At 43.4% G+C, this 27,434-nt stretch overlaps 1 protein-coding gene across 2 annotated transcripts; it reads right to left on the bottom strand.

The window, feature by feature from the left end:
* Nucleotides 1-230: 230 nt before the first annotated feature.
* VPS26A (VPS26 retromer complex component A) lies at nucleotides 231-26,661 on the bottom strand. Of its 2 annotated transcripts, XM_090056978.1 has the most exons (9): nucleotides 26,531-26,661; nucleotides 23,586-23,735; nucleotides 19,032-19,107; nucleotides 16,788-16,944; nucleotides 10,826-10,990; nucleotides 10,060-10,166; nucleotides 4,839-4,907; nucleotides 2,952-3,094; nucleotides 231-2,312 (listed from the first exon to the last, which is right to left on the bottom strand). In XM_090056978.1, the coding sequence occupies exons 1-9, from the start codon at nucleotides 26,531-26,533 to the stop codon at nucleotides 2,199-2,201; spliced, it is 984 nt and encodes a 327-aa protein (XP_089913104.1). In that variant the 5' UTR covers nucleotides 26,534-26,661; the 3' UTR covers nucleotides 231-2,198. The 2 variants fall into 2 exon arrangements, with proteins under 2 accessions (XP_089913104.1, XP_089913105.1); XM_090056979.1 differs by lacking the exons at nucleotides 19,032-19,107; nucleotides 23,586-23,735; nucleotides 26,531-26,661 and adding an exon at nucleotides 18,107-18,178.
* Nucleotides 26,662-27,434: the final 773 nt, after the last annotated feature.

Raw genomic sequence — 27,434 nt, 5'->3', positions numbered from 1 at the left:
CCCAAGGGTTCTTGAACAGGTGTCAGAGGAAGTAGATTCTTACTGAGGTAGAATAAATTAAGGTTAGCAACATACCATTACTGTACTTCAAAAAGTGCCATATACCATGAAGTCTTCCTGAACAAAACCCCAGTTTTTTTATTCATAAAAAACTGTATTCAAACCTGCTTCAAGTAGTAGACTTCAGTAGATACACTATACATCTCCATTAACAAAGACAATCCAAAATGTTTTAGTGAGAATACAGCTATTTTAATAATTCAAATAGCGGCTCAGTATGTTTCTCAGTTATTATACACAGTTGCACAATCTGAGGCTGGTTAAATACAATCAGTTTTCAAAATCTCTTGGAATATTTTCCAGATTACAACATGCAAGTGACCATGAAAATATTTGGCTTTTTCATTTCTGAACAGGCACTTACATGAGGGAGTTAAATTTGCTCTCATTCAAAAGACATCCACATTTAAGAGAAATTCCCTTGCACAAAGTAAAGAGAATCTTTTGTCTGCTTTATCAAAGTGCCAAGTAGGAAAACAGTTCTTACAGAAATGTAATTCAATTACTTTGCTTACTCATAAAGTAAGGTTACCAATGACACTTGCACTGAAGTTTAGAAAGAGTCTTGGTTTATAGGCCAAGTGAACTACAAGCGCAGTCTTCCACACAGCAGGCTTCATTTTGTGCCCTAGTCACATGTCTGATAACAGACTACATGCTCAATTGTGAACAGATTGAGGCTATTTTGTTCAAGCAGTTTGTTCAGACTCAAATGCACAAAAAAAAAAAAAGATTCAGTGATCTGTTTTGACAAGTTAACTTTTTGGAGCTCAACTAAAAACAAAAAGAAACCAAAAATAAGTTTTCCTTGAAAGCAGCTCATCCCCCCCCCACATAATAGACCTAAAAGGACTAAAATGAAAATGTTATTTGGAAGTCTGTTATTTTTCCTCCTCCCTCAGAACAGCAAGGGAGTAGGCAGTGAAAGTGAGGCTGATGTACACATCCAAGAACTAGGTAAGCACTGCATGCAACTTTTTATAGCTTTGAGATCACTACACTGAACACGCTGACACCAAGAAAAAATGGGGCTAAGCAGCACTGCCATGAAAACATGCCCTGCCACTTGCTGCTGTTCCAGATGTACCAAATACCAAAAGATATCAGAAAGCCATTTTTTGGCGTACACCCATCGCTGCTATCAGGCTCTCAATTGCAGGCATGCACACAACAGTGGTTCTGGGTGTGCCTAGCACTACTCATGTACCTACTGTAAGATGTCTTTCAACTTGGAACAGGAGAGAGTAGACAGGTTGCATTTGTTTTAACAGCAGGAAAGTTTTCCATTGTGGAAGCGCCCACTCTTTTTTCCATTTCAATGATTAAAGTGACAGGGATGTTTAAAACACTTCCATCCATCTATCATCTGAGTGAAAGAGCAACAGGGAGACAAAGAACATCCCTGTCATTAACTAATTAGCAGTGATCATTGAATCTGTGAGATGACCGTTGCTAATGGCAATTTTAAGAAAAATGTGCTAGAATGAAATCAAACACCTAAAAGGCTCCTCTTGGGAACAGTGTATATTAATATTCCTGTTAAAGATAAGAGATTCAAAGCCTCCAAGAACCATGGCATGATTTCAGAAGCCTCCACACAGATCATGTTTGCAATATGTATATGATCTAGACTACTTTAAATATTTTTTGAACAAAAAAGGTCCATCATAAACCCTGAATTTTTAGTGTAATTGAAACAAGTGTACTTATCTGTTAGTTTTAAGACAGGCAGATAAGCAACACTGGAGGTATGCGTGCAGTAAGTGACATGGGAGGGGGGAAAAACACTTTAGTCAATACCTCGTAAGTGACAAGCAAAAATTAAATACACCAGCCCACATGCATGGAAGTTACTAGCTTAAGCTTTATGCATATCCAAGTGCATAACATTATCAAATAATAAAATGTGCAGTATAAAATAGTAGCTTAAGAAAGTTCCAGTGTTTGAGAAAGCACTTTTATTTTGAAGGTATATACATACTTGAATGTTTAACTGAAGAATGCTTTAGTATTATGGTAAATGCAGCACTGTAAGATGAAGGAAGACAGTTGTAATGGGAATTTTGGCCTTCTTTTCCTACAGGCTGTCACCATCTTTAACCTGCAAGTGTCACAAATGTTCTTCACCTTACACCAGTTCACATTTCAGGCTGCTCAGCAGATGCTTGCGATTCTGGAGATTCAAATCTCTGATGAAAGTTAGTTCGTTGTTTCCTCAGTTTCTCAGGTGCTTTTCTCCACAGAATTATTTCCTATTTTAGGGAAGCAAAAACTCATTTAGCATCCATATTTGTTTAAAATATTAACCCCCGATCACAATACAAAATCATAAGCCTCTACTGATGCAGTGTTTCCAAATTACTTTCCATTTTCACCTCAACTATACAGCAAACTGTTTTTTCTATGAATTCAGGTAGAGATACTCACAGAGGCAAAATAGTTTCAGAACATTCAAGACTGTTCATATATTTTGCAACTTCTCCTGATTACAGAGTCATCCCCAACCTTAGCTCCTCCAGTCCCCCACTTTCTCTGTCTGCATCACCTCATCCCCCATCCGCTGAGTGGCCAAAAAGCAAATCATGCCACAGTTTTTGCCTCTCAGCCACTCACTGGCAGGGAGGGGAGGTATGCAGCCAAATGCAAAATTAGAAGTGCTGTTGCACCATGAACTTCTGCCATGATTTAGCCAGGTCCCTACTTATAGCACCTCTTGTAAAGTGTTTTGTACAGTGTTAGGTATGCTGAAAGCCAGAAATAGAAGACATGCTTTTTCCATTCAAAGCATGAAGACATAACTTGTTTACACTTCCAAGTAGGAACATTTAAATCTGTCCACACAGTTCTAGAAATGACCATGCAACAAAGTTCTAGTTTGCACAGCACTGTACCTGTTGTTTGAAGTATCGTCTGTCTTCTTCATCTACAAGCACTAGATTCAAAAAGTATCTCACAGAAAATTTTTTGTTCACATCCCTCATTGTAGGAGTTGGGTCATAGCCTGCCAAGAAGAGTCTTATAGGAATTGATTCACCTTAAGAGAGAGGGTGGGAAAACAAAGGAAGTTAAGTTCCTCCAAAATGAAACTAATTATGTGACTATAGTTCACAGACTATACAACTCAGTTGTGGGGAACCTAGCAATTACCCAAATACACTCTACAGATTCTAAAGGCAAAAGGTCATCTGCAAGAAGAACCACTGCTATAGGCTGAGTAGTAGTTTTTAAGAGCTCTTTAGTCAATGGTATCTATCAAAAGAAGGCACAGAAAAAGTCTGAGCCTTATAAAACTATTTGAAAAACTGCTGCTGCTAGCTCATGGTCAGCAGCGTAATTCATCACTGATCAGTTAGTGTTCTTTAGCCATGTCTTAAACACATGAATGTGTGTCATGGATGCAAGTTTCAGCTGAAATTTTTGCAACACTGCCTCTAAATATCCCTATCAGAAAGGACGGCTTAATCTACCGCTGAGAGGCGCTCCCTAAAAAAGCTACCTAATCCTCCCCTCCTGATTAATCTACTGTTTTCCTGTCTTCTATTAGTTCTCAGATTTAATTCCTGATCCCTTCTCTCCCTCTAGTCCTAGCCTGTCTTCCCCAATCTCTTCTCTAGAAGCAAATTTGTATCTGAAGTAATGCACATCCTTTTTCAAAAATCAGAATTGCACCAGATCTGCTTCACTGATTGGATGCACCAAGTCTTTGTGATCTCCAGCTCTCAAGGTGCTTGCTGCCATATCCCAGAAAGGATAAATTTTCCAAGGACTTGTTCACACAAATTTGTACTAAAGACTACTCCTGCAGGGACACATTTATGACTAGTTTTAAGCCAAGGTGAGGGTTTCCAGCACAGGAGTTTAAGCAGACTTATGTTAGCCTATTTAACAGTGTTGATCCAATTCAGCTAGAATAAGTTCTTCAAAAAACCCAATGAGTAAACAAACACAACTTTAGCTAGCCTAGTATAAAAATTTCCCATTTATACCAGACCTAAAGAAATATTTCCCACATAGTTTAGAGGCAACCAAATATTTATAGTTCAACTGCTACCCACAATCCTTTAAAGCAGCTGGGGGTTAACCATTTTGGCAGGAGTGCTACAAATTAAGCCCTGGTATTCTCTGAGTGCTACTCCAATCCCCTTCCCCTGCTGAATCTGTTGCATTGCTGTGCTCCCTCCCCTACCGACTGCTGTTCTCCCTGCTTTCTCCCCATTCTGCCATGCATCTCAGACACAGGCTGTTTGTGCTATTTGCTGAACGTGTGCCATGGGTTGGCTACCCCTGCCTTAGAGCACTTAGTTGTAAGCTTATGCTCTGACAATTGCGTAGAAGCCTAGTGAAAAAGTCTGCTTCCAAAGGGCAGATATGAAGAAGAGAGATGGAAATACTGTGTCAGAACTTTAAAAACAGAAGCAATACAACCAGGTAAGAGAAGGTGAAATTCTTAACTACCTAGATAGGTAGTTGAGTGTAGTAGAGATAAGTTTGAATGAGAACCCAAAATCTAAGCATCCACAGATACAGATTTTGCTGGAGTTAGAAGAGGAATGAATTTCTGATCCCAGGAAATTAATGAAGCCCCAATCTGTAGATCACCACAACTACTCCACTACCAGTTCTGGATATTCCGTTACACAATGCATCACTTCTATAACCCAATTTGAAATTTAGTTTTCCAAGATAACCAACTCTGTCCATACAAAAGCAAACTCATTTTTAGATACAAATGCATTTTAGATACTATGATCATCTCCACTCCAAACATAAATATTTACCTTTAACGGGTGCACCATCCATGATTTCATACTTCGCAATGGTTTCAGTCTCTGTTGTGGTACTGGGTCCTGATTAAATAAAGTGTACCTTGTATTCATTTGATAATTTAAATGTGAATGTTTACTTAATAGCTGCCTCCCTCCCCCAAATGTAGGCCTTAAAAACAAGAGTCCTATCATGGCAATCCCAACTCAACAGTATTTCACAATCAAGTGACACAATTCTGTTCATCTTTGTCTTCTGACAAAGGAAAACCATTTCATTCCTTAATTTAATTCACCACACCGCATCCAAGAGGGTTTCTGATCCTCAAAGGGTAAGACTAGTTATGCTTTGCAATAATTCAGCCACCTCTTTAGAATTCATTTTACCAACTTGAAGGCAATTTTCTAAGATAATTAGAGAAGAGTAATCCTTCAAAAGAACAGCAAGAGTATCTCTGTAACGAAAGTCCAGTCTACCACCAGTAGCTCAGCAAGGTAGGGTAGGGCCTTCAGAATGTGCAAAGTAAACAAAAAAACCACCAAAAAACTTTTACCCTGTTTTCATCTTCATACCATTAAAGCAGCCAAGTTTCAGAAACTAGTTGTTTGCTTTACATATTACAGACTTGTGCAGTCCATCGTGGAAGTACATATAGTGACTAAGGCCTTTAAAAATCCTGACATTACAAAACAGTTCCTTTCACTTTTGTAAACACCCATTTAAATTGCAGATATCTGAAGACAGGATGTCAGTTAAAAGCAGCAGCATCCGTACCTCTTTAAATGAGTGAAACCTGACAAACATACCTGAACTCCAAGCTGTCCTCAAGTTCGACCTTTCCCATTTTGCTGAATATTTTAAATTTAGGTCTTTTAAATAGCTCTTCCAGGCTTTTTTAAAAGCAGATAAGCTACCACACATGGCAAGTGCTTTTGAAGAAAGGTAGTTGCGTACATCTACTTTAATGGAAGGATGAAGTAGTAAACAAAGGGTAAAGCTTCTAAAAAAACCAAAACTATGTAATTTAGGATCCTGTGGTTACTTTAGATGAAGTGCCAACTGACTTTCAAAATGTTTACCCTGGCTATTCGTTAGGGGTGCGCCAATAGAGGTTTTGGGGGCCAATACCAATAGCCAATTTTTAAGGAGGCATATCAGCTGATACCAATCTGATTTCCAATACAGCTGCGTGCAGCCAGTAAGTCTGGTGTGGTGGAAGGGGAGGAGGGAGGGAAGGGGTGTGCAGACCAAGGCCCCCCTGCAGTGAGGGAGGGGACAGGGGCAGGTGCTGCCCAGCCAGGGCAGGGACAGAGCCAGGGCTTGTCAAGGGGGAAGGGGGCAGATCCCACTGCTGCTTGCACCCCAAGAGAGCACCAGGGGAGTTGGGAGGGGGGAGAAATTATGCCCCCAGATCTGCGTGGGGCAGGGAAGGAAGTCTGCAGCTGTGGGCTGGAGACAGGGCTGTTCTCGGCAGGAGCTACAGCCACCCCAAATTTCGCCATAGCTCCACTCACAGCGCTGCCATCACTACACACCCAGCACAGCCCTGGATCAACTCTCCGCTTCCACCCATGTGCCAGGAAGAGCCCGGGCTGCGCCATGTGCGTGGCAGTGGCAGCGCCAGGAGCAGGGCTAAGGAGAAGTTTGGGGTGGCTGCAGCCCCCTCTGTAGCCCCTGCCCCAAGCCCAACCCAGCCCTGGCTCCAGCCCACAGCTGCAGCCTGCCCCCCCCACCCAGATCCAGAGGCACATGCTGCGCCGCTCCCCCCCAAATGAGCCACAGCTCCATCCTTTGCCCTGCCTTGGCTGAGAAGCCCCTGCCCCCTTGCTCACCAGAGGGTGTTGATCTGCACCCCCATGCCCCTTCCCTGCCCCCTCCCCTTCCACCACACCAGACTTACCAGCTGCATGCAGGTCTCGACACACTGCTGAGCTCTGGCCCTCACTGCCTGAATGCTTTGCTGCAGCTGCATGCACACACAAGCATTTATCAGCCAAATTACTGGCTGCATTGGGCTGATTTCCAATACAGCCAATTTTCTTTATATCAGTACTGATCTGATATTAGACCATTGTATTATACAGTACACCTCTACTATTCATCATTGTCTGGTATTCAAAAAGACATTACCTACAGGCCTCAATCTTATAACAACCTGCCTATTTCAACTAGAAAATTAAAAAAAAAGAAGAAAAAAAAAAGCAACAATTAAACATTCAGGGGTATACTTAATGTTTGTTACAGAGTTCTGTTAGGGACTTAAATTTAAAAAGACAGTATCTGAGATAAATTTACACATCCTCAGAACAAACTGTAGACTAATCTATAAAGTGGAAGATATACACTATTGTAAAAGTAACTAGATTTAGTACACAGTTAATCTCACTCTGAACCCTACAGAAACAGGAGCATAAAGAATATTTTTGCAGAACCAAAACCAGAACTTGAGTTTGCCTATCTAGTAGGTCTGTATCAACAACAATGCTGACATACAAGTGTAACAGAGCCTGGGGGACTCTGATACTTTAGGAGAAGCAGCAACCTAGCCAGGGAGCTCTGCAGGCTAGGCAGGGCAACAGGCAAATGAGACAATTAGCAGGCACCTATAGCCAGCCCAGGCAGTCACCTGACTGGAAGGAGGCAGAGGCCTGGGGGTACATAGGCCTGAGGCTTGGGCTGGCAAGCCAATCCAGCCCTGCTAGCTGCATGGTTAGAAGCTCCTAGCAGCACTTAGGGACACTGATCTGATTGTTTGCTGCCAGCAGGAACACTGAGGCTCAGGGAGCTCACAAGGAGCCAGGCTCAGAGGTATGCCAGCCCAAGGGTAAAAGAAGGTTTGTCCTTTTAAAGGGGCAGAGCACTGCTTTCACTGTTGCGATTTATATTATAGCCTGGGGGTTTATATTTACATTACTATTTATACCAGCCGTTTGGGTTGGGATTCTAAGGAGCAGTTATGGAAGTCCCATTAGTGCCCATGGGGCACCCAATAGCCTTGAGCCCTGCCAGAAGCAGGCTCAAGGCTCTAGTACAGCTGTTCCCAAACTGACAGATTACATACCACCAACTTAAAATGATACAACCTTAAGTACAACCACAAAATTTTGTAATATAAGGTAATTATAATTAAGTCTGTAATTGCATACCACTGACAGGTCATCTGCATACCTCTGATGGTACACATACCATAGATTGGGAACTGCTGCTCTAGTGAGTATTGAGCCCAGAGTGGCCATAATGCAAGGCAGCAGTCACAGCAGCCAGGGGCCCAACTCCTGAGAGGGCTACAGTGAGACAGGGGCCAGGGGCTTGGCACTAGAGAGTAAAACAGTCACATGAGGGGTAGGGGCACAGGAGATGGGGGCCAAGGGCCTAATGACTAGAAACAACAAGCAAGAGTTAGCGCATCAGAGCTGGGTCCGATACAGTGGGCCGCCTAGAAGGCCTAGCAAGATTCAAGGGGCAGAGGCTGAGGAGGTAGAGGCCCCAACAGAGGAAACAACATTACAGTACCACCTGCAAGGCATGAGGCATGTTGTAGGGGAGGATTTGGAGCCACCTAATTAGCCCTTATGGATTTGGGTGCCCTGCTATAACTTGAGCAGCCTAGTGAGGGGCCTGAGACTATAAAGGACCAGTAGGGTGCCAGGAAACCCTAGTGAAGGAGTTCAGTCAGACTGGGGCTATGCAAAGGTCCTTGGGCAGCCTCCCTATTTATCATAATACCAGGCACAGCAGGAGAGGTGCCCTAAGGCAGGGGTGGGCAATTATTTCAGGAGAAGGACCACTTACCCAGTTTTGGCAAGCTGTTGAGGGCCACATGGATAGCCCCACCACGTGACAGGTGCCCCACCCTCTGTTCACCATCTTGGGACCAATGTCCCAAAGCCAGCACCAGCAGGGCCCAGAGCAGGGCACAGGCTGACAGGGGTCTGTGGAGCCAGGTTGGGCTGCACCAGCAGGAAGAGGGGGGAGCTGGCCCAACTCCAAAGAGCCCCTGCCAGCTGGGACCCTGTACTCCTGCTACCCTGCTCTGGGCCCTGCCAGTGCTAGCCCCAGGACACTGGTGTGGGCCCCGTGCACCCACTCGCTCCCATTGCCCCCCAGCCCTGTGATACAGGCAGGGGGGGCAGTGCGCAGCCCTGGCCTCCTGCTCTCTGGCAGGGAAGGAGCTGGTGCTGAGCGCAGGGGAAAGGTGGCCCCTCACCTGCCCTGTGGCCAGTGCTCCCTGTTTGCAGCCCACACAGAGGTGTCTTGAGCAGGCACAGGAAGCCCCATGCAGGCTGCAAGCAGCTGCAGCACAGGGCACTGGCCACAGGACGGACGAGGGGCTGCTTTTCACTGTGCTCAGCACCAGGTTGTAACCCACCCCCGCTGCCAGCCACGAGGTCCGGGCTTGCCCATCAGGGCTATGCATGGCAGCAGCAGCTGCGGCCCCCCCACTTGCTGCGCCAGGCAGCGTTTGCCACTGCCACCTCTAGGCTGCCCAGTACATGAGCTCTGGGCAGGCAGCAGGAGCAAACACTGCCCAGTGCGGCAAGTGGGGCCGCAGCTGCTGCCACCACAGCAAAGCCCCTAACGGGTGAGCCCAGAGCTGGCATGGGACCCAGGCTGGCAGTGGGGGTGGGTTACAAGCTGGTGCTGAGCACAGTGAAAAGCAGCCCCTTGCCCACCCTGTAGCCAGTGCCCTGTGCTGCAGCTACTCACAACTCACATGGGGCTGCCTGTGCCTGCTCAGGACAGCCCCACGCAGGCTGCTAGCAACTGCAGCAGGGAGCACCAGCCACAGGGTGGGCAAGGGGCAGCTTTTCCCTGGCTCCTTCCCTGCCCACAGTCCTCCCCTTCCCTTTCCCCACCCCCTTACCTGAGTTTCCAGCACAGTGCAGTCACATGGTCCCAGGCCAGAAGGCCCTCCTGGGACTTCTGGCTGGGGAGGGCCAGACAGGCCCTGCTGTTCCAGGAGCTTGCTAGGCTTCCTCTGGATTTTTTTTTTTTTTTTTTTTAAACAGGAACCAAAGACAGATAAATATTCAATTTTCTAAATTTTTTAGCGGCTCTGTGGGCCAGACAGAATGGCTTCGCGGACCAGATGCAGACCACGGGCCATGTTTTGCCCACCCCTGCCCTAAGGGGTGGGAACGGGGCATGGCTGCAGAGCCACCGGGGGTGTCATGGCCACCCCTGGACACTAACATGCTACAAGTTACTAGTTCACTTTACTTTTACTCATCTTACCAATTCCAGTGATTTCTTTCTTAATCAGCTGCAATTCCATGTGCTGAATTTTTATCCTGACTAAGAGGAAATAAATTTTTCCAACAATCACATCCTTTAAGTGATACCTTTAGAGAGAACAAGGAAAACATTAAGTTAAAGGCTCACCAAATGCCAATTTTACACGCTCAAAAACTTAAAATAATGTATCTGCTTAAATAGCTTATTTCTGAAACAGGAAGGTTTGATTTTTCTGCTAAGCTAATTTATGAGCTACCTATATGAGGCTAGAACAGTGTTTCTCAAACTTTTCCAGCCTCAGACATGCTTACATTAATCCAAATTTCCCACAGCACACCTGTTAAGGCATTCCCCATCCTCATACCTATTGTAGCTCATTGCCATGGCAAAACTGTGCAGCCCACCTGTTCATTTATGACAGCACACTGGTTGGGAAACACTGGGCTAGAATGTTCCCATGACTATAGTTCCAGCTGAGAATGCACTGTAGTCATCTAAGCAGATAGTACAATTTCAGAAGCCAAGTCAAAACTACTAGCAAGTTTTCAAGAGAATGGACATTAGCACCCTAATACTGCACCTAGCAACTACTGCAGAAACGTAATATTTGCCTTTATCTTGCACCTGTATTTAAGTAATTTTTAAATATCTCAGAATACATAACTAACACTGTAATCAGATGTTACGGACTTAATTTACATCATACTTTCCTCATCCCAACTGCAGTTTCAGCATTTCTACTTGTGCTTTTTAAAACTGTACTTACTTTGACTTGTTGTATTCAAATTCTATATGCAGGCAGTCTTCAATGCCTACTTCCATTTTAATAGAGTTGTTAACATCTGGATATGTAGCAAGTTGGTGAACAATAAGGTCATACTCTTTTACCAAGTCTGACAGTCTTCTTACTATTGTCACTTTAAGAAAGTACCTAAAAAGTACAGTTAGTAGAAACTCAGTTATGCAAAATGTATTATTTATGGCTGAAGTGACCAAGGTAGCCACATAAATTAAAAATAAGTTTATAAGCAGATGATTTTACTTTTAGTAATTAAACCTCAATTCCTTATTAAACCCAATCTACAGAATTTCAAACACTATTTGGCAAGGCTACAAGTGTTGCTTTATAGATCTCCCCCAAAGATATCCTAGTCTCTCTCCTAGGCTGTCATATCAGTAATCTGGACACAAGTCAGTGCATGCCCTTGTTGCCAAGAAGGCTAACAGCATACTGGGCTGCATTATTAGGAGTGTTGCCAACAGATTGAGGGAAGTGATCAATTCCCCTCTATTCAGCACTGGTAAGGCTACATCTGGAGTACTGTGTCCAGTTTTGTCCCCACCCCCCCAAAGAGATGTGGACAAGTTGGGCAAGTCTGGCAGAGGGCAACAAAAATGGTTCAGGGGCTAGGGCACATGACTTCTGAGAAAAGACCAAGGGAACTGGGCTTATTTGGTCTGCAGAAGAAAAGACTGAAGGGGGATTTGATAGCAGATTTCAACTGCCTAAGGGGTGGTTCCAAAGAAGACAGAATCAGACAGTTCTCCATGGTGGCAGATGACAGAACAAGGAGCAATGGTCTCAAGTTGCAGCAAGGGAACTTTAGGTTGGATATTAGGAAACTCTCTCAATAGAAGGGTGGTGAAATCTCCAGCCTTGAAGGTTTTTAAGCTCTGGCTGGACAAAACCCTGACTGGAATAATCTAGTTGGGGACTGTCCCAAGGTGAGCAGGGGGTTGGACTAGATTATCTCCCAAGGTCCCTTCCAACCTTAAATTTTCTCTGATTCTATTTCCTGGACTTTCACAGCTACATCACTGCAACAGTACCACTACATGGAAAATATCAAAACTTTGATATCTGCAGAGGAAAATTCACTACTTGAAGGGGGAAACAAAAAAAAAACAAAACCCCAATCAAACATAGAAATAAAAAGGCAACCAGGCTACACCTTCCTCCTAAACTTTTGCAGGTAACAGATCAGCCTCCCCAGGGGACTTACCATCTGTAACTCTTCAACTAAAACAGCTCCAAATATGCAACAACTATACAAGAGAACCTCATAAAAAATTAGACGTCATCATCTTCACCTCACCTACTCCAAAAGGGATTAAGTGAAACAGGACGTACTTACCTATGATACTGACCTAAAAGACACAACCCAGAGACATACTTTGTTACTATGCAGCAGGCCCAAACCTACCCAAAAGCCTGACTGACATCTATCCAACGTTGTGATTTCACTCCTTCCTCCTTACAAGAACCACCTCACACAGCATACCAGCAACAAAGGAGAAAATCAAGAAAGTACTATCTGGACCACCATCATCATTAACCTACCACAATGCTTCTTTCCTCGCTCTCCAAAAAGTCTGCCCAGAGAAACAACTTAACAAAATACTGAGATGTGGAGAACCCTACTGCAAAACTTTGCCTAAAAGAATACGTCCACAACCAGGACAGAACTACCTGGGACCACAGTCCCACCACAGGTCAGACTGAAAACAAACAAAAAATACATACACCACCAACTGACAACTCCCAGTAGATGGAACCACAAGTAACTTGGACACCAACTACTGTAAAGAACTTATGGAGGATCTCATACCAGTACCTGTATTTGCACCTTATAAAGACATTATCCAAATAGTTTCCATACTAGCTGGGGGGGGGGGAGGGGGGTAACAACACAAACTAACAAAAAGAAAAAAAACAAAAAACACACACCTTGTTCATACTCATCTCCCCCACTCTCCCATCCCAGAAACATTTTATATGCTTCCAAATCCTGGCACATATCATATCCATCTGCAGTACCCTTACTGAAAAACTAATCAAGGATCTATAGAAATCCTGAAAGCTTAATCACTCAGAGCCACTTTTTATGCGAGACAGACTTCATCAAAAGATCTGGAACATAAACCACCTCTCCTCAAGAAGGCCATACTACCAACCATGGATATCTCCAAATCTCCAACCACCCCATACCAGGAAGGCACAACTGCTTTCCTGAAATGCCGACAAGAACACAAACTATACTCAAATTTGCATCTATGAAGTCAAGCATACAATTACACAAAATCAGCCACTTCATCCTCACCTACAACTTCACTTTCAACAATGGGAAATAGAAATTTTAGAAAAAACTCACACCACAGCTATGTTATTTTCATGACTTGGGGCAGAACACCTGGACTTGCTTATAGACTTCCACACAGGTTCAGCTACCAGCCTTTAATCAAAGTTTCACTAGAGTACTCTCACAGGGTGCGTTCACCAACTACTGTACTGTATGTGCGCTTGCAGCACCTCAAATAGAAGCAGTGCAAATTTGAGCTGGGGCTTTTTGCCTCAGCGCATGTGCTCGGACAGGCACTTTGTTGTGGAGCAAATTGTGCCACTTGGGGCAAAATAACCCTGCCTGATTCCTCCCAGATCTTCAGCCAGAGGGAGCTAGAGCCTGGGACCAGCACCTGTGCTGTCCCCAGCAGTATAAAAAGCCACCCTGGCAAGTAGCTCAGGGCTACTAGCTCTCAGGAGCTTCTGGGGCCTAGCCAAGTGGTACCTGGGGACACTACCCCTTCGTGCCAGCTGGACTGCTGAAGCAGCCCTGAAAGTTCCCTGCAGCAGTCTGGCCATGGGGGCTGCTGCCTGGCTGTGACCTGCTGTGCACCTGCCAGACTCAGATGGGGACTGCAGAGCCAGTAGAGGCTTCTGCCCCTCTGGGCCAGCTGCCAGTGGACTGCGGTTGCCGGGGTGGGTTCTGTGCGCCACTACTGCCATTTGTGCCCCATGCCCGGCCATCTGGGCAGCTATCACCCAGAAGATGTTCTGGGTGTGGTGGCCTGCTCTGCACTGTCAAAGCATGTCCTCCTGGCCCCATTTGGCTGGACCAAGGTGCCAGCTCTGAGCAAGAAGGGTCCTGCCACCAGCCTACCTAACAGGAATTCTGGTGTTTCCTATTGGAAAATTGAAAAATCCCTGATAAAAAAAATCCCAAAGTCACTCTCTAAAATACCCACAAATCCATGTTCCTCCACAAGTAAAACAAACGACCACTATAAAGAGAGAGACAGAGACAGCGATCAGTTGGACAACGTTTTATTGATATACCTACAGTGTTAAAGTAAGTCTCTTATAATAATAAAGTGAACTCTAAATACAGGTTTCACGAATTCAAGAATATGTATTTTGCAGCCTTCCCACAGGCCGATGGCCCCATACAAGGGCTACGGCCCCCAACAGGGGATTCAGTCCCCCTCCCCGCCCCCCCAACTGGGTCAGGGACCATGCCCTGCCCCACTTTTTTATACTTCGCTTTTTTTAGACCCCTGCATATCCAGGAGTCAAATTTTCTCCCCACACTAAAAGTTTGCAGTGCAAGGAACATTTTTTTGTTCATGCACATACCTGTTGCCCCGCCTCAAAACGGTTTGAGGCAGGGCAACAGACACATGCATGCTCGTGTGGACGCACCCACAAACAGCAATTTTCTAGATAGCACAATCCATAGGACAGGATGGCACCCAGTAAACTATACTATACACAAAAGCCCACAGACCACCATACTTCCACCCACAAAGTAGCAATCATCCCAAACGCACCAAAAAAAGCTGGAACAGTTAGGTCCCCAGATACCATTCCATCTGCTGTGAGAATACTTGCAATGCCCACCCAGCCAACCTGAAAGCTGCCTTTACCCAGCAAGAATGCCCATATCTTTGAGTCAGCCAAATACCCAACAATATTATAAAAACAAACAAAAACCCAAACAACTGACCAGACAACACTGGTTGTAACCATCCCACACTTGAATCAGTAAGAAGGATCAAACAATTACAATCTATATTTGAAAAGGACCAGACCTTGAGAAAAAATTTCTGGAGTCCAACCCTTCCTCCACCAGATTTCAGATAACCCCCTTAATCTTGCCAAACTCATCATCAGAAGCATGCTCGCCACTGAGCAACAGGCACCTAATGAGACCCAACTCTGATTTAATACATGCAAAACCTAGCAATTCAGCTCTACTGCATCCATATTTAATGCTGCTCCTCTCTCAACAAAACTATGTAAATGAAGGGATCCTCACATACATCTACTCCAGAATGTGGTATAAACTCATCCAGAGCACTAAGTGCCCTCAGAGAAACTATGTGGGTGAAACCAGACCAAAAAAACAAAAACAAAAACCTAGCCTGTGCACCAGAATGAACACAGAAAAAGGATCACACACACACAAAAATGGGAGAGCACTTCATTTCTGACCTCAATCCTTGTGCACAGGGGATGTGTACAAAATATCTTCAGAAGACAAACTTGAGATAAAAATTCGTAAGTTTACTGGACTCTAAAAACAAGACTAAGATACTGACTCTGATCCATACAATCCACCTGCAATCACTGCTAATCTCACTGTACTTCACACATGATAATGACCCACTTCCCTCTTGAACAGTCTTGCTCTTCCACCAGTCAGGTTATCCTTTCTATTGCATTTTCCTTTTATGTCCCTTCACTACCATTCTACTGTGCTGCTCCACTTCTTTAAGCAGACTGTTTTTATTGACATAGGGCATTTTATACAGGTTCTATCAGATACTTAGCTCAAACTGCATTTGCTTCTTTCCCAGACCCAAGGAAGCATATCTTGTGCTCAAACACTTATCTAAGATTTCTGCCAATTATGCAGCTGGTATATAAAAAAAAAAATCCCCAAAATATCCTTGCCTGTGACTAATTTTTTCTAGAAATTTTAAATCTACATCCAGAATTATTCTGAACGGTATAAAACAAAGGTCTCCTTATATTCTTCTCTATAAGATGTCTCCACAGACACCAAGTCTTAACTTTGGTGTTCAGATCAATATAAGCAGTGTGCCAGTAAGTGCTATTTTCTTAACAAGCATAAGAACAGAAAACAAATTCAAACAATGTATTGAGCAAAAGAAAAAAAATCTTTATAAGCCAACTTCTTATTAAAATTGGACCTATAGCCTCTTTACCAAACAGAGAAAAAAAGAGGTCAACCCTTCAGAGATGACCAGTTTGTATGAATGGAACTGAAAACAGAAAAACAGAGCCAAAAAAAAAAAAAAAATGCTACTTCTTGTGGAAAGCCTTTCTACAAACAAATCCGGTAAAGAATGATCCTTGGTTTACCCTCCATGTGATCCTGCCATCGCCAGTAAGCAAACGGAAGTTCATTAATTGAAAACAATATAATCCCAACCCCTTCCTACAAGTCAGGATCAGCATCCCTCCTTTTTCTCCCCACCGCCAGCATGTACAAACAATAAATTTTACTTTTAACATAATGCCAATATTTTAAAATTCAACAGCACGTATATACTTGACAAAACTACATTTTGTTGAATACGTACTGAAACTATTTTATATATACACCCCACCTTGAAGAAGTCCAATTCAGAAGAATCCTAACTTTTTAGGAAATCCCTGAAGATTACAAGTCCCTTACCACTGAGTTATCTGCCAAAAAGGATTTACCAGTACTACAAACTAGAATCAGCATTAATGATTCCCCACCTCCCCAATAGATACTTCAAGAGAGCCAAGACTGCACATAGTTAGGGCACACTGAAGTTTTCAACAGAACACCAGGCCACACTGACCTTTCATATCTTAACAGCTGTACTATCAGGTTTAAAATCTGCTGTTTTGTTGTGTTAGGGGCTTTATTTATTTATTTTTAAGTGCATGTTCATACCTCAATCTGACATTGGCACCAATGTAGGATTCATATGGCTTCTCAACTTGCATAAACTCAAAGTCATAACTTCTGCTCTGTGTCAGTTCTCCAGGCAAGGCCAATTCTTTCACTAGGTTTACAAATTCATGTGTATTGCTCTTGTCATTGAAGAGTTCTGAAGTGTAGAAGCAAGAAAAAGGTCAAAGGAAGGTATATTTTATAAATAAACAAGCAAATACCACTTAAAGTTTAAAAACCTCCCCATTTAGAACAGGACCATGACTACCAACTAATCTCATAAGTCAGCAAGAGAAAAAACAGTCTAAAGGTAGATCACTGATAAATTCTGTTAACCATTTATTTCAGTTCAAGCAGACCTCCATTTTCACCACAATTGAATACAGCACCTTCCATTTCATTTTGTTGTTAGATTTAAGCTGATGGCTCTCTCAATATACATTTTTTTAAAGTTCAAAGAGAAGAAAACTTAAAGCTGTTGTCTAGGAAGTGGAAATGTAAATAGTTATTACCCACTATCTATTAACAGCAATCAAAGTATTTTATTATGCTCAATTCAGGTTTTTAGCCAGAGAATTTACAGTAAATTCATTAGGCTAAACATGTTCCCCCTTTCAAGAAGATCCCACAACTTTAAGCTGATTTTGCTGAAATTAAAATGTATTAGCAACACAGGAGATAAATCCATTACAAGTTACTTTTCCTTGTATATTACAAAGTGAACCTAATAAAAGTGACTTTGCAAAATATAATTTTACTTGCTTATTCTGACAGCTATTTCATTTTAGTTACTTACAGAAAAATCTAGTTAATTAGTCACTGCAAAGGGACTAGTAATGATAACTAATTACAAGTGACCAATCAGAATTTAGGTTTTTTTCTTGTTTTTCATGATTTGTATTCTGCATGGAATACAATAAAAACTGGTTTTTGACATTTCAGAAAGGAAGAAAAAATATATTAAACTCCAAAGACAAATGGTATATACTTTTGCTTACTAAAAATTATCTGAACCTGAACACGTGATGATTCTTCACAGCACTTTACTCAAGTGTCTAAATCTGAAGGTGGAGGGGGATGGGAAGGACAGACATCTGCTTTCCTAATGCTGTATTACCAAGAAACATTATAGGATCATCATTTCTAGAGGCTTTTGGACACTTACATTAGGGAACAGTATGTAACTATACATTAGAGAGCTAAAAATGCCGCAGAAGTATTTCCAGAAATATTGAACTGTAGGCCATATTACCCATTCTTTCCTATAACCTGCAGCCTTCTAAAGAAGCAACCAAAGACTAAAGGTTCTCTATACCTACCTGGTAGGCAAATGCTTAGCACAGCAATTCTCGACCAGGGGTAATGCAACATTCTCTGAAAGGTGAAACAAGATAAACCAGGTGCAAGGACATAAGCAGCAAAGTACAGGCTCAGTCCTCACCTGGCCATTCCCCTGCCCCACCCCCCACTCCCCCTGCAAGGAGGTAAGCACTGTAATAAGTTGTTTTTTTTCTTTAAAAGGCGTGCCACTCAATTCACAAGAATTATAAAGGGCTGCCTTGAATCTAAAGTGGTTGAGAACCACTAGCTTAGCATTTTGTTTTAGTGCTTTAAATAGAGGCCAGATAAGGAATAAGCAGGATACAGTAATTCATGGACCTCTTTCTCCAAACTAGTGCCACTGGTGGTATAAAAACATACCCGTTTTCCAGGTCTTAAATTTGAGTCTGCAAATCAGAGCCACCACAAGCCACATGCAGCTTCAAGAAGTTAACATGTGGCCCTCAATCCAAATGATACTCCTGCAACTGCTTCAGCAACTGCTGCCAACCTCCAGGTTCCCCCTCCCTTTAGCTTCCACTGCCTGAACCCACAGCTGGATTGGGCAGCCCTGGTGTAAATGACGACTCTAAAAGTCCCAGTGAAGCAATAATGAACTTAGAGTGTTTGATCAAGTGTCAGCCACACTTTCTTCTCAGTCAGAGAAGTCTGGAAAGACCCCTTATTTCTTGCTCATCTTTTTAAAAAATAGGCTTTGAAGGGCAAGAATTGAATAGCAGCCCCTTTATTCCAATTTCTGACAAAGCATAAACAGTATATTAAAAGTAACCAGGACATATCTTCCTGCAGAACTTGTTTTGCTAACCTGATGAAGTTGTGATGACTGACTAACACAACTGACAATCATGAATTTAAAAAGCTAAGTCACATCTACACATCTATACTCCATTGTAAAAAACTCACCAATTTGTCCTACAAATTCAATTCTAATTCCTTGGTGTTCTAGCCTCTTCCCATGCTGTTTAAAGCATATGTTCACCTGCAAAGACCAAAAAAGGTTTATTCAAGTTTTCCAAGCTTTACCTGTAGTGCAGCACACCATCTTGACAATTATCAGTTATCTGGTCAAGCCCAGGAAGATGTCTCCATCCTGACTTTTCTATATCAGTTTGTTCCCTACAGGATGCAACTTGTCTTGCCTTATACTGTCTACTCAAAGAACATGATTTAAATTAAATATGAAGACTGTCCAGAGGATAGTAATATTATCTTCAAATTAGTAATGCTCCAGTATGGCATCAGAAATGTATATAGAAATTTACATAGTACTTTACTCCTGGCAGGCCAAGCTTTCCATTTAAAATAACTGTCACCTAACTGGCCAGCTTTTCCCTCTTCTTGGTACAATCCTGTAGACTAGAGTACCAAGAAATAATGTTAGACGAGGTCAGCTGCCAAAAGATTATCTTTATTAACTGCTCAAAACAAATTATACAGGTATTTAAAACTCTAGAAGGTCATTATTTTAAACAGCACTAACGCAGATAAGTTGGCAGCTCTTCAAGCCAGTGTTGCTACTCAAATTATTACAATGATGATTAAGTTCTTACTACTGGGAACATCTAAGGAAGAGAAGTTGAATTTGGCAACATGAAAGTACAGCTAGATATGGGCTCATCCACTACTACCACCTGAAGTCCTACAAACATGTAAACCCAATCCAACTTTAATATATGGCTTCCTCAAAGGCTTGGGTCTAGAATATAAATACAAGAAAAAAAAAAAAAATCAAGAGGTCTGCAGCAGAAAGGTTCACAGAGAAGTGGAAAGCATGCTAAGGAATGCCGATACAACCAGATTTAGTGAAAGGATCTTGGAGATTCTTCTCTCCTTACTGCAAATAGCAGTTGCCACCTGTTTTCAGGAGGAGCAGCAAAATTTTCTAGACTTCTCATAGGATACCACTTCTGCACTATGCCATTACTCCCTATCAGCTTCCTCCTTCCCCTTCCCCACCCCAGCTTGTTTGTACCAGACTCATTTCACTGGCAAACATTTGAAGTCTTAACAGCTTCCCACCCCTTCAAAAAAAACAAAAACAAAAAACCCAACCTACAATAAACACCAAGAAGTCTACCAAGGCATCTAAGCCTCACAGTAGAGGAGCCCAATCAACTTTGGCATCTCGCACAAAGTTCTTCCCTAATAAAACACATTAGCATAAACATGCATGAATGCATACATACACTAAGTAGTACTGATGGGAGTCTGAAAGGTAGTGTTCCATTTCACTTAAAAATAACAAACCCCAAAACAAATACCAAACTACCCCACCCCCAAACCTAAAATTCAACTGTTTAACTGACAATACTGAACAGCTGTCAGTCCCTACAAAAGGTTTAAGGGCACACTTATTAAGTTTTGTTGATGCTCTGAAGTTTTGTGTCCTTGAGGCTTTTTGAATCATTGTATACCCCGCGCAACAGCGAGACATAAAGCAGTGTACCTCCGGCAAGTGAGTGAGGGAGAGAGGCAGGCAGCCAGGTGGACACAGAGCAGCAGCAGCCACCACCACATGCAAGGTTCCCCTGCTCCCTCCATCTTGCCGGGTGGGTAGCACCTGTGTGGCAGCGCAGGATAGTGCATGGTGCCAGTCCATCCCCACCTGCCTGCCTAAGGCCTTCTAACATACCCCAGTTTACAACCCCTGCTCTGAAGTACAGTGCCTCAACTCCTATCCTGCCACATACTACATTTCATTTTTTCCAGGAAAAAGAAAAGGGGGGTGGGGGGGGAGAGAAGGACAAGGAGGGACCGCAGCTTTCAAGACTTCTGGTAAATGCATATTATGCAGCATCTGCTCACTTACAGTACTACCCCTTTACTCTTTCCTGACCTCCTTGCAAAGCCACAGGGCAAGTATGGCCTCCTGCAAAGCTAGCTGGGTCTCACCCATCTAGTAAAGGGAGAGGAAGCCAAGACCTTTGTGAAAGGATTCACAAGTTGCATCAGCCTTTCCCACTGCAGGCAATTTACAGCACAGTAACATGGGCAGGGCCAGGAGGTGAACCACATAATAGAAACACTATATTTCCTCTTATCTCTTCTACAAGGGCTTAACAGTAGTCCACTTTCCTATTTCACATGGAGAAACTAGCACCCTGCAGCATCCCTTTGAGCTCCATCTTATTCAATTAATCTTTAATTGCTAGAGGTGTAAGCAACCCCTATACCTACCGTAACTACCCCAAATTCCAAGTGTGTATGCTGCAAGGCTTCAAAAAGGCCCCCCACCCCCAGCTGTACAGCAAGATTAGAACACAGACTGCCATAGCTTTATAAAATTTAACCATTCAGTAATACAATATCATTAACACAACCTGAAATACCTGCTCACTTGATGGAAGGGGCTAAGATAAAAATTAAACTGTAAGCTAAGGATCACTGTCCTCCCACACTGCAAGACAATTTCTTTTCCGTTTTAGACAGGAGCTTATCATATTATACAATAAAACAACCCATGAAGGACCATGTTATAAGCATCCCATATACAGGGCAGCTCAACTGCTCCAGCAATGAGAGAAAAAAAAAACAAAACACTGACTCCTTGCTAAGTCCCCAGAACAAGATTATTGACTTTAAGTTCCTGTTTAAACTCACTTGCAGAAACCTTCACATAACCAATACACTGCCCTAACAGATACCTTTGAGGGCTCAATGATCTAATTTAAACAAACGGAGAACCACAAGGGCAAGCCTGTAACTAGCTAATGAGTCTCTCACACCCAAAACCTCTCTACTCTGAGCATCAGCTCCAGAATTACCCACAGGAAGCAGCAGATTCTTTCATGATATCTGGCACAGCGGTCAGGAACTTAAACAAAACGTTCAATTTTAAAACATGTTCCCCCTAAAAAACAAAACAGTGTTTTGACAGATACTCACTTTTAAGATGCGAATCCTGTGGTTTCAGAAGCTTTGCACTTGATTTCCCTGGCCAGTTGAGTTTAGGTTCCCCTCCTACCCACATCAACCCTTGAAACATGCTGCTCTGAGATTTAACTTTGTTTGCGTATACTAAACAGATCCACCAGCAGGGAAGAGAGCCAGTGATGGGTGTCAACTTGAGAGAAACCCAGGCAAAAGTTATGGAAAATTAAGTTTTAGACAAGGGGTTATGTGTTTTGTTTTTAAATAAAAAGCCTAGTGATCTTCCTTAGGAGTAAAAATTAAGATCTCTCATCTTCCTGGGACTAAAAGTTATTCCTTGGAAACACCAGCTATCAGAAATATATGCAGTATTTCCTAATTGGGCAATGATGACCTCAGAAATTCCTGGACCTTGGCAGGTAAGTTACATTTTTCAGGACAGGGACAGTAAGACTATGCAAGCTGTAATCTTGAGAGTAAAAGGCAAAGAGGAGAGAGAGAAGAAGATTGCCAGCCTCTCATGTAACTTAAGACTCTTGATCCAGCTGCAGTTGCTTTAGCCAAAGCTCATCAGGCATTTCTCAGCAACTGCTGAGCAAGGCAGACAGTCTTCCCTTTTCTCTCAAAGTCAGCAGGCTTATGAATACTATAGTTATTTATTTTCCCCTTTTTAGGAAGCAGGCCAACTCTGAGCTTGACACACATTGAGAGAAAATTTCAGGTCTTTGTAAAAACCCTAGGGGAATATGAACTTTAGATTTAAAGAGTCATGGCATGGAAAGCAGACCTGAAGAGTAAGAGGGCTTCCTAACAGCAGTAAGGCCTAAGAGACAGTGAAACAGCCATTTAGAAAAGAGTCTAAGAATGTGCCACATGGCTCAGTTTCTTCAGTGAATTTCAGTTTATTCAGACAAAGAAAGCCTTGTTAAGAAAAGCCCACAGTAAAAGTCGAGACAGTCCTCAATATGATGCTGAAGGATAGAGTCCTATGGTTCCTCACTGGAAGGAAGCTGGAGTTCCTCAACTTTTTCTCCCTCAGTGAGAAAAAATCCTCCACCTGAACTAGCAGCTAGCTGAATGTAGGTTGCTCTTCTGATGTGCTACAGAAAACTCCTTCAAGATTCAAACACAGTTTATAACCTCAAGATATGCAAGACAAGCTGCCCAATGGGACCCTAAAAAAGAATGTCACTAATGATGCTTTCTTTGCTTTTCCCTTCTGTTAGGTTTCTACAGACAATAAAGCCTGCTTCTTAAAATAAAAAGTTAAACTGACATGACTAGATTTGGTTTCACTTCAAGCTAAACAAAAATAAGCTATAAGCTAGAGAATGTCATTGTGCTGTTAATGAGAATGAAGGTTCATAGTTTTCCCACTATTGGCTAAGGCAAAATTTTACATTAGTCACAAGCAAACTAAAAATAAATAAATAAATACTTCTGCATAAGGGTAACAATGACAGAAGCAACCTACCTTATAGACCAGTTTACCTCCTGCTGACAAACTAATCTCGAAGTATACTATCTGATTTGCATTTGTGTTCTATACCACATGCAAGTATTATTAGAACAACAACAAAAAGTTACCTTTCCTGAAACAGATTCTCCATCATAGAAAAGATAATGTTTTTCTACTTTACCATCTTCAGTTTTGATTTCTGCTGTTTTTCGTGTTTCTGCATCATTAAGTATAACATCAATTTCACAAACAGGACCAAAAAAGCCACCAAGAAAACTCTGAAATAATAATTAAAAAAAAAAAAAATTAAAATCATCATGGGGTAGAGATCAGCTAGGGGAAGGGGCATGGGGATCATGGCCTTAGACTTTTTTCCCAGCTTAAAGTTATCTTCCCATTACACAACGTGCCCTTCAGAGATGGAAGGACCGACCCCAATCTGCAACTGTAAAACACAAAATTCTTAGGATTATCCAAATCACTTGGCTAGGATTTTTTTTTTAAATATATTCAGAGGCAATTTCATAATGGCCACCCAGACAGAACCCAGCTAGCAAATAATTAGAAAGGTCAGTCATAAGCAAAAGTCCAGGCAAATATCTACAACAAAAAGTAAGAAGAACCAGTTATGAACTTTAAAAAGAAATGCCACCATTGCATATGGCAGCAACAAATGACAAACGTAACTGACAACTGCAAATAATTCAGTCCTCATAATCCTAACCATATATCTTTACACCAAAATGAAGAAGAGTTCTTAAATTATATTTAGGAAGGCTTGACTAAAAAATAAGCTTTGAGATTCCTTAGAGTCAGGGAGACAAGACATGCAGTGCATGTCTACATTGTAAACTTACTGTGTTCAGAGGCACTGCTAGTTAACTCAAGTGCAGCAACACACAAATACTAGACTGCTTTATGTTAGGTGGGGGAGTGAAGGAAGGTGCACGTGCACAATAGTGCAGCGTGTTTGAGGTCATATGCCCACTGTCACATTACATGTTGTTCACAGGGACAGAAACAGGTAGGCTGTAGTCTATGCAAAAGGAAATCTAAAGGAAACTCAGCAAGATTGGGAAAAGTTTGGCCCAGTACTGTGCACTAATCCCCAAGTTCTTGGAAGAAGAAACTATTCTAAATGATTCACAACTGCTCCAGAACAAAAGTTTCAGATCACCAATCACAGTACTAGATGTGGACCTTCATTTAATTAGAGGCAGTAAATATAAACCTAAGATAAATAACCTCATTTTACTAACTATATCCCAAAACAACTACAATTAAGGGGAGTGGGGGTGATGAAATCACTTTAAAATGTCCTAAAGAGCAGAAATCGCTAAAATGACAGTTCTTGCACTAGCACTGGTGAGATTACATGGGGTAACAGAAGACAGAGAAAACTGCAAGATGCCAGAGAAAGGACAAAGGACCACTTCAGTGTTAAGATATTTTGAGGACTAAGTGAATTGAAAGTCGCTTCTTCACCCGTCTCTTTGGCAAACTGCTTCAATTCACTTTTCAAAGAGCCATAACAAACCAAAGGTAAATTAGCTTCACCTAACCCATGTTCACAGTTAAAAGTCCAGAGCTGAAAAGCAACACTAAAAGGAGCTTAAATCTAGCACAAAACAGTCTGTTATCTCTAAATAGAGATTTCAATTCATTTTTGGAATAGTCAAAGCCTTTCTGTGCATTGGAAGAAACAAAAAATACACATTAAAGGGTTGTAATATATATGCACTTTCCTATATAACTTCTCAAGAAGCCCCAATCCTTAGTATACAAGATTTTTGTTACTATTATAACACCACTGGCTTCCCCAGGAAGCATGGGCACATTAATCCCTATGCACACAATCAATGATCCTCCAGTTTTTCAACATTAATATAAAAGAGCTATTAAGTTTTATGCATGTTTACCACTAAAAGCAGCAAAACACAGGTTACATTCAAGCCCTGCATCACTTAAGATCACCCAGCATTTCACACGTTAGTCACAGCACCACGTAAGCAGTTAGTAGCAGAGCACCTAAAAAAAACCTATGAATAATTTGATTTCAATTTATTCCTCTTATAACTTGGTTTAGGATTTCATTCTGAGGAGGATACAGCTTTGAATAAAGATATGACCCTAGCTCATGCCAAAATGGTTTACAAGTCTGTTTATAAGTCAACCAGCTCAAGAGAGAAGTTGAAACCAGGCAGCGCAGACAGAAGTTACAGAAAACACTCTGTTTTGAAACATCTTCATCTGACCCCACATGCAATGAGGGGTCAGATTTTCACGTAATGGGCCATTTTTTAAGCTGTCTGCAGCTGTGCACTTGTGTTTATTCTTGACTATAAACTGCTTTCTGTGGCCAGACTGGACAGAGTGTCACGTCTATCTGTGCCCAAAACGCCTGTACAGGCATTTTAAAGTTTTCATAGCTTTCCTTAACATAGCTTAGTCTGAGACCCCTTGCAGGCTTTTTTTTTAAAGAAATGTGGAGAGTGGGTCTCTCACCAGAGCACGCTGTTACTTCAGCAACACAGAAACCATACTGAGTTGCAGCAAAGTACCCAGGGCCCGCATCCCCAAATAGCCGTACTACACCCCTCCGCGGGGCGGCCCCACAGCGCACAGTCTGGGGGGGGGGGTCTCAGGACGGGGGGGCCGCGGCTCCTGTCACAGTTCGAGGGAAAGCGCCGAAAGCCGCGGCCGGGACAGGCCGGGCTCCGACACACACCAGAAGCGAAGTCACTTGCGTGGAAGGCTGCGGCCGGGGCAGGCAGGCCCGTCCCCGCCGCACAGCATCCCACGGGCCCGGCGGGAAGCGAAGCAGAGGCCAAGCTCCTGCCCCGCGTTGCCCGGGGAGGCGGCCGAGCCCGGCTTCGCCCCGACCACAGCAGGGCCCGGGCTCGGGGAGCGGCCCCGCGGGACGGGCTGGGGGGGGGCGGCCCCGGCAGGACAGGCGGGGCCCGCCGAATCCGGCCACCCCAGGCGGGCCCCACAGCCCCGAGCCGGGCGAGGCGCCAGGGCCGAGGGCGGAGGAAGGGGAGGGGGGAGGAACGGGCCCCCGGCCCGCGCTCACCATGGTCACTTCCCCTCTACGTCCGACTCCCGCCCCGAACAGCAGCGTCCCCGGCCCGCGCCCCTGTCATGTGACCCAGCACCCGTCACGCCCCGCCCCCGCACGTGACCGCCGCTCGGGGCGGGGCGGGGAGCGGGCCGGGGGGCCGCCAGGGGGCGCTGCCCGCTGCTCCCAGCGCTCGCAACGTGGTCGCAGCGGTAGAGCGGGGCCCGCCTGCTTGACTACCCGCGGCTGCGCACAGAGGAACCAGGATTCGCGATTTTACCAATCGGGAGAGGCTAGTATCTCCAGCTGCTTGTGCGCCCTACGGGTCCCTTGGTTTAGCCACTCGTGCGGCAAACAGATGCAGAGGTGGACACTGTTGATCCGCCACTAGCTCCCGCCAGAGAGCATGTACCTGCGGTAACTCCTTAGACAACCGAACTGTGTCGCCTGCGGGCCCTCGCAGGCGCTAGGTGTGGCCTGCAGCGACGGTGCATCTAAGCAAGTGCGGCAGAGATGTAAATAAAGTAAAAATTGGCTTTAACCATAGGTTTCAAACATGGATCCTAGTTTGCTGACACGGAACAACTGCCACGTGTCTGCATGTGCAATAGGGGGAGGGGTTTCTAATGCGCTACCGGGGAAGAAATGAAAGACTGCTCTGTTCGATTTGGAAATGTACCAGCAGAATGAGTTTCTTTCAGTGTCACTACAGGTTCCCCTCGCTTTACGCTGTACACGCATTCCTGGAAAACAGCGCATAACTCAAATTCTCATAAAGGGAACCCACTTTATAATGTAGCAAATAGGGATATGTTCTAAGTCAACTGTACTGACCCTCAGACTCATTTCTACCACTTTCACAAGACAATTTTGGTACTCACGAATGGCAGACAGTACACACAAGGACAGGCCACTATCA

This window comes from Crocodylus siamensis, chromosome 7, assembly GCF_052110815.1.
Source record: "Crocodylus siamensis isolate JL-2025a chromosome 7, ASM5211081v1, whole genome shotgun sequence".
In the NCBI taxonomy this organism is placed as follows: Eukaryota; Metazoa; Chordata; order Crocodylia; family Crocodylidae; genus Crocodylus; species Crocodylus siamensis.
The sequence above is the reverse complement of the archived record's forward strand: the minus strand, read 5'-3'. Positions and strand labels throughout refer to the sequence as shown.

What these genes read in the sequence shown, in the direction of transcription:
- VPS26A (XM_090056978.1), bottom strand. An exon ending in TGAATTTGTAGGACAAATTG is followed by an intron (nt 16,945 to 19,031) that starts GTGAGTTTTTTA and finishes TCTACACTTCAG; the next exon opens with AACTCTTCAATGACAAGAGC. An exon ending in GACGATACTTCAAACAACAG is followed by an intron (nt 2,313 to 2,951) that starts GTACAGTGCTGT and finishes TCCCTAAAATAG; the next exon opens with GAAATAATTCTGTGGAGAAA.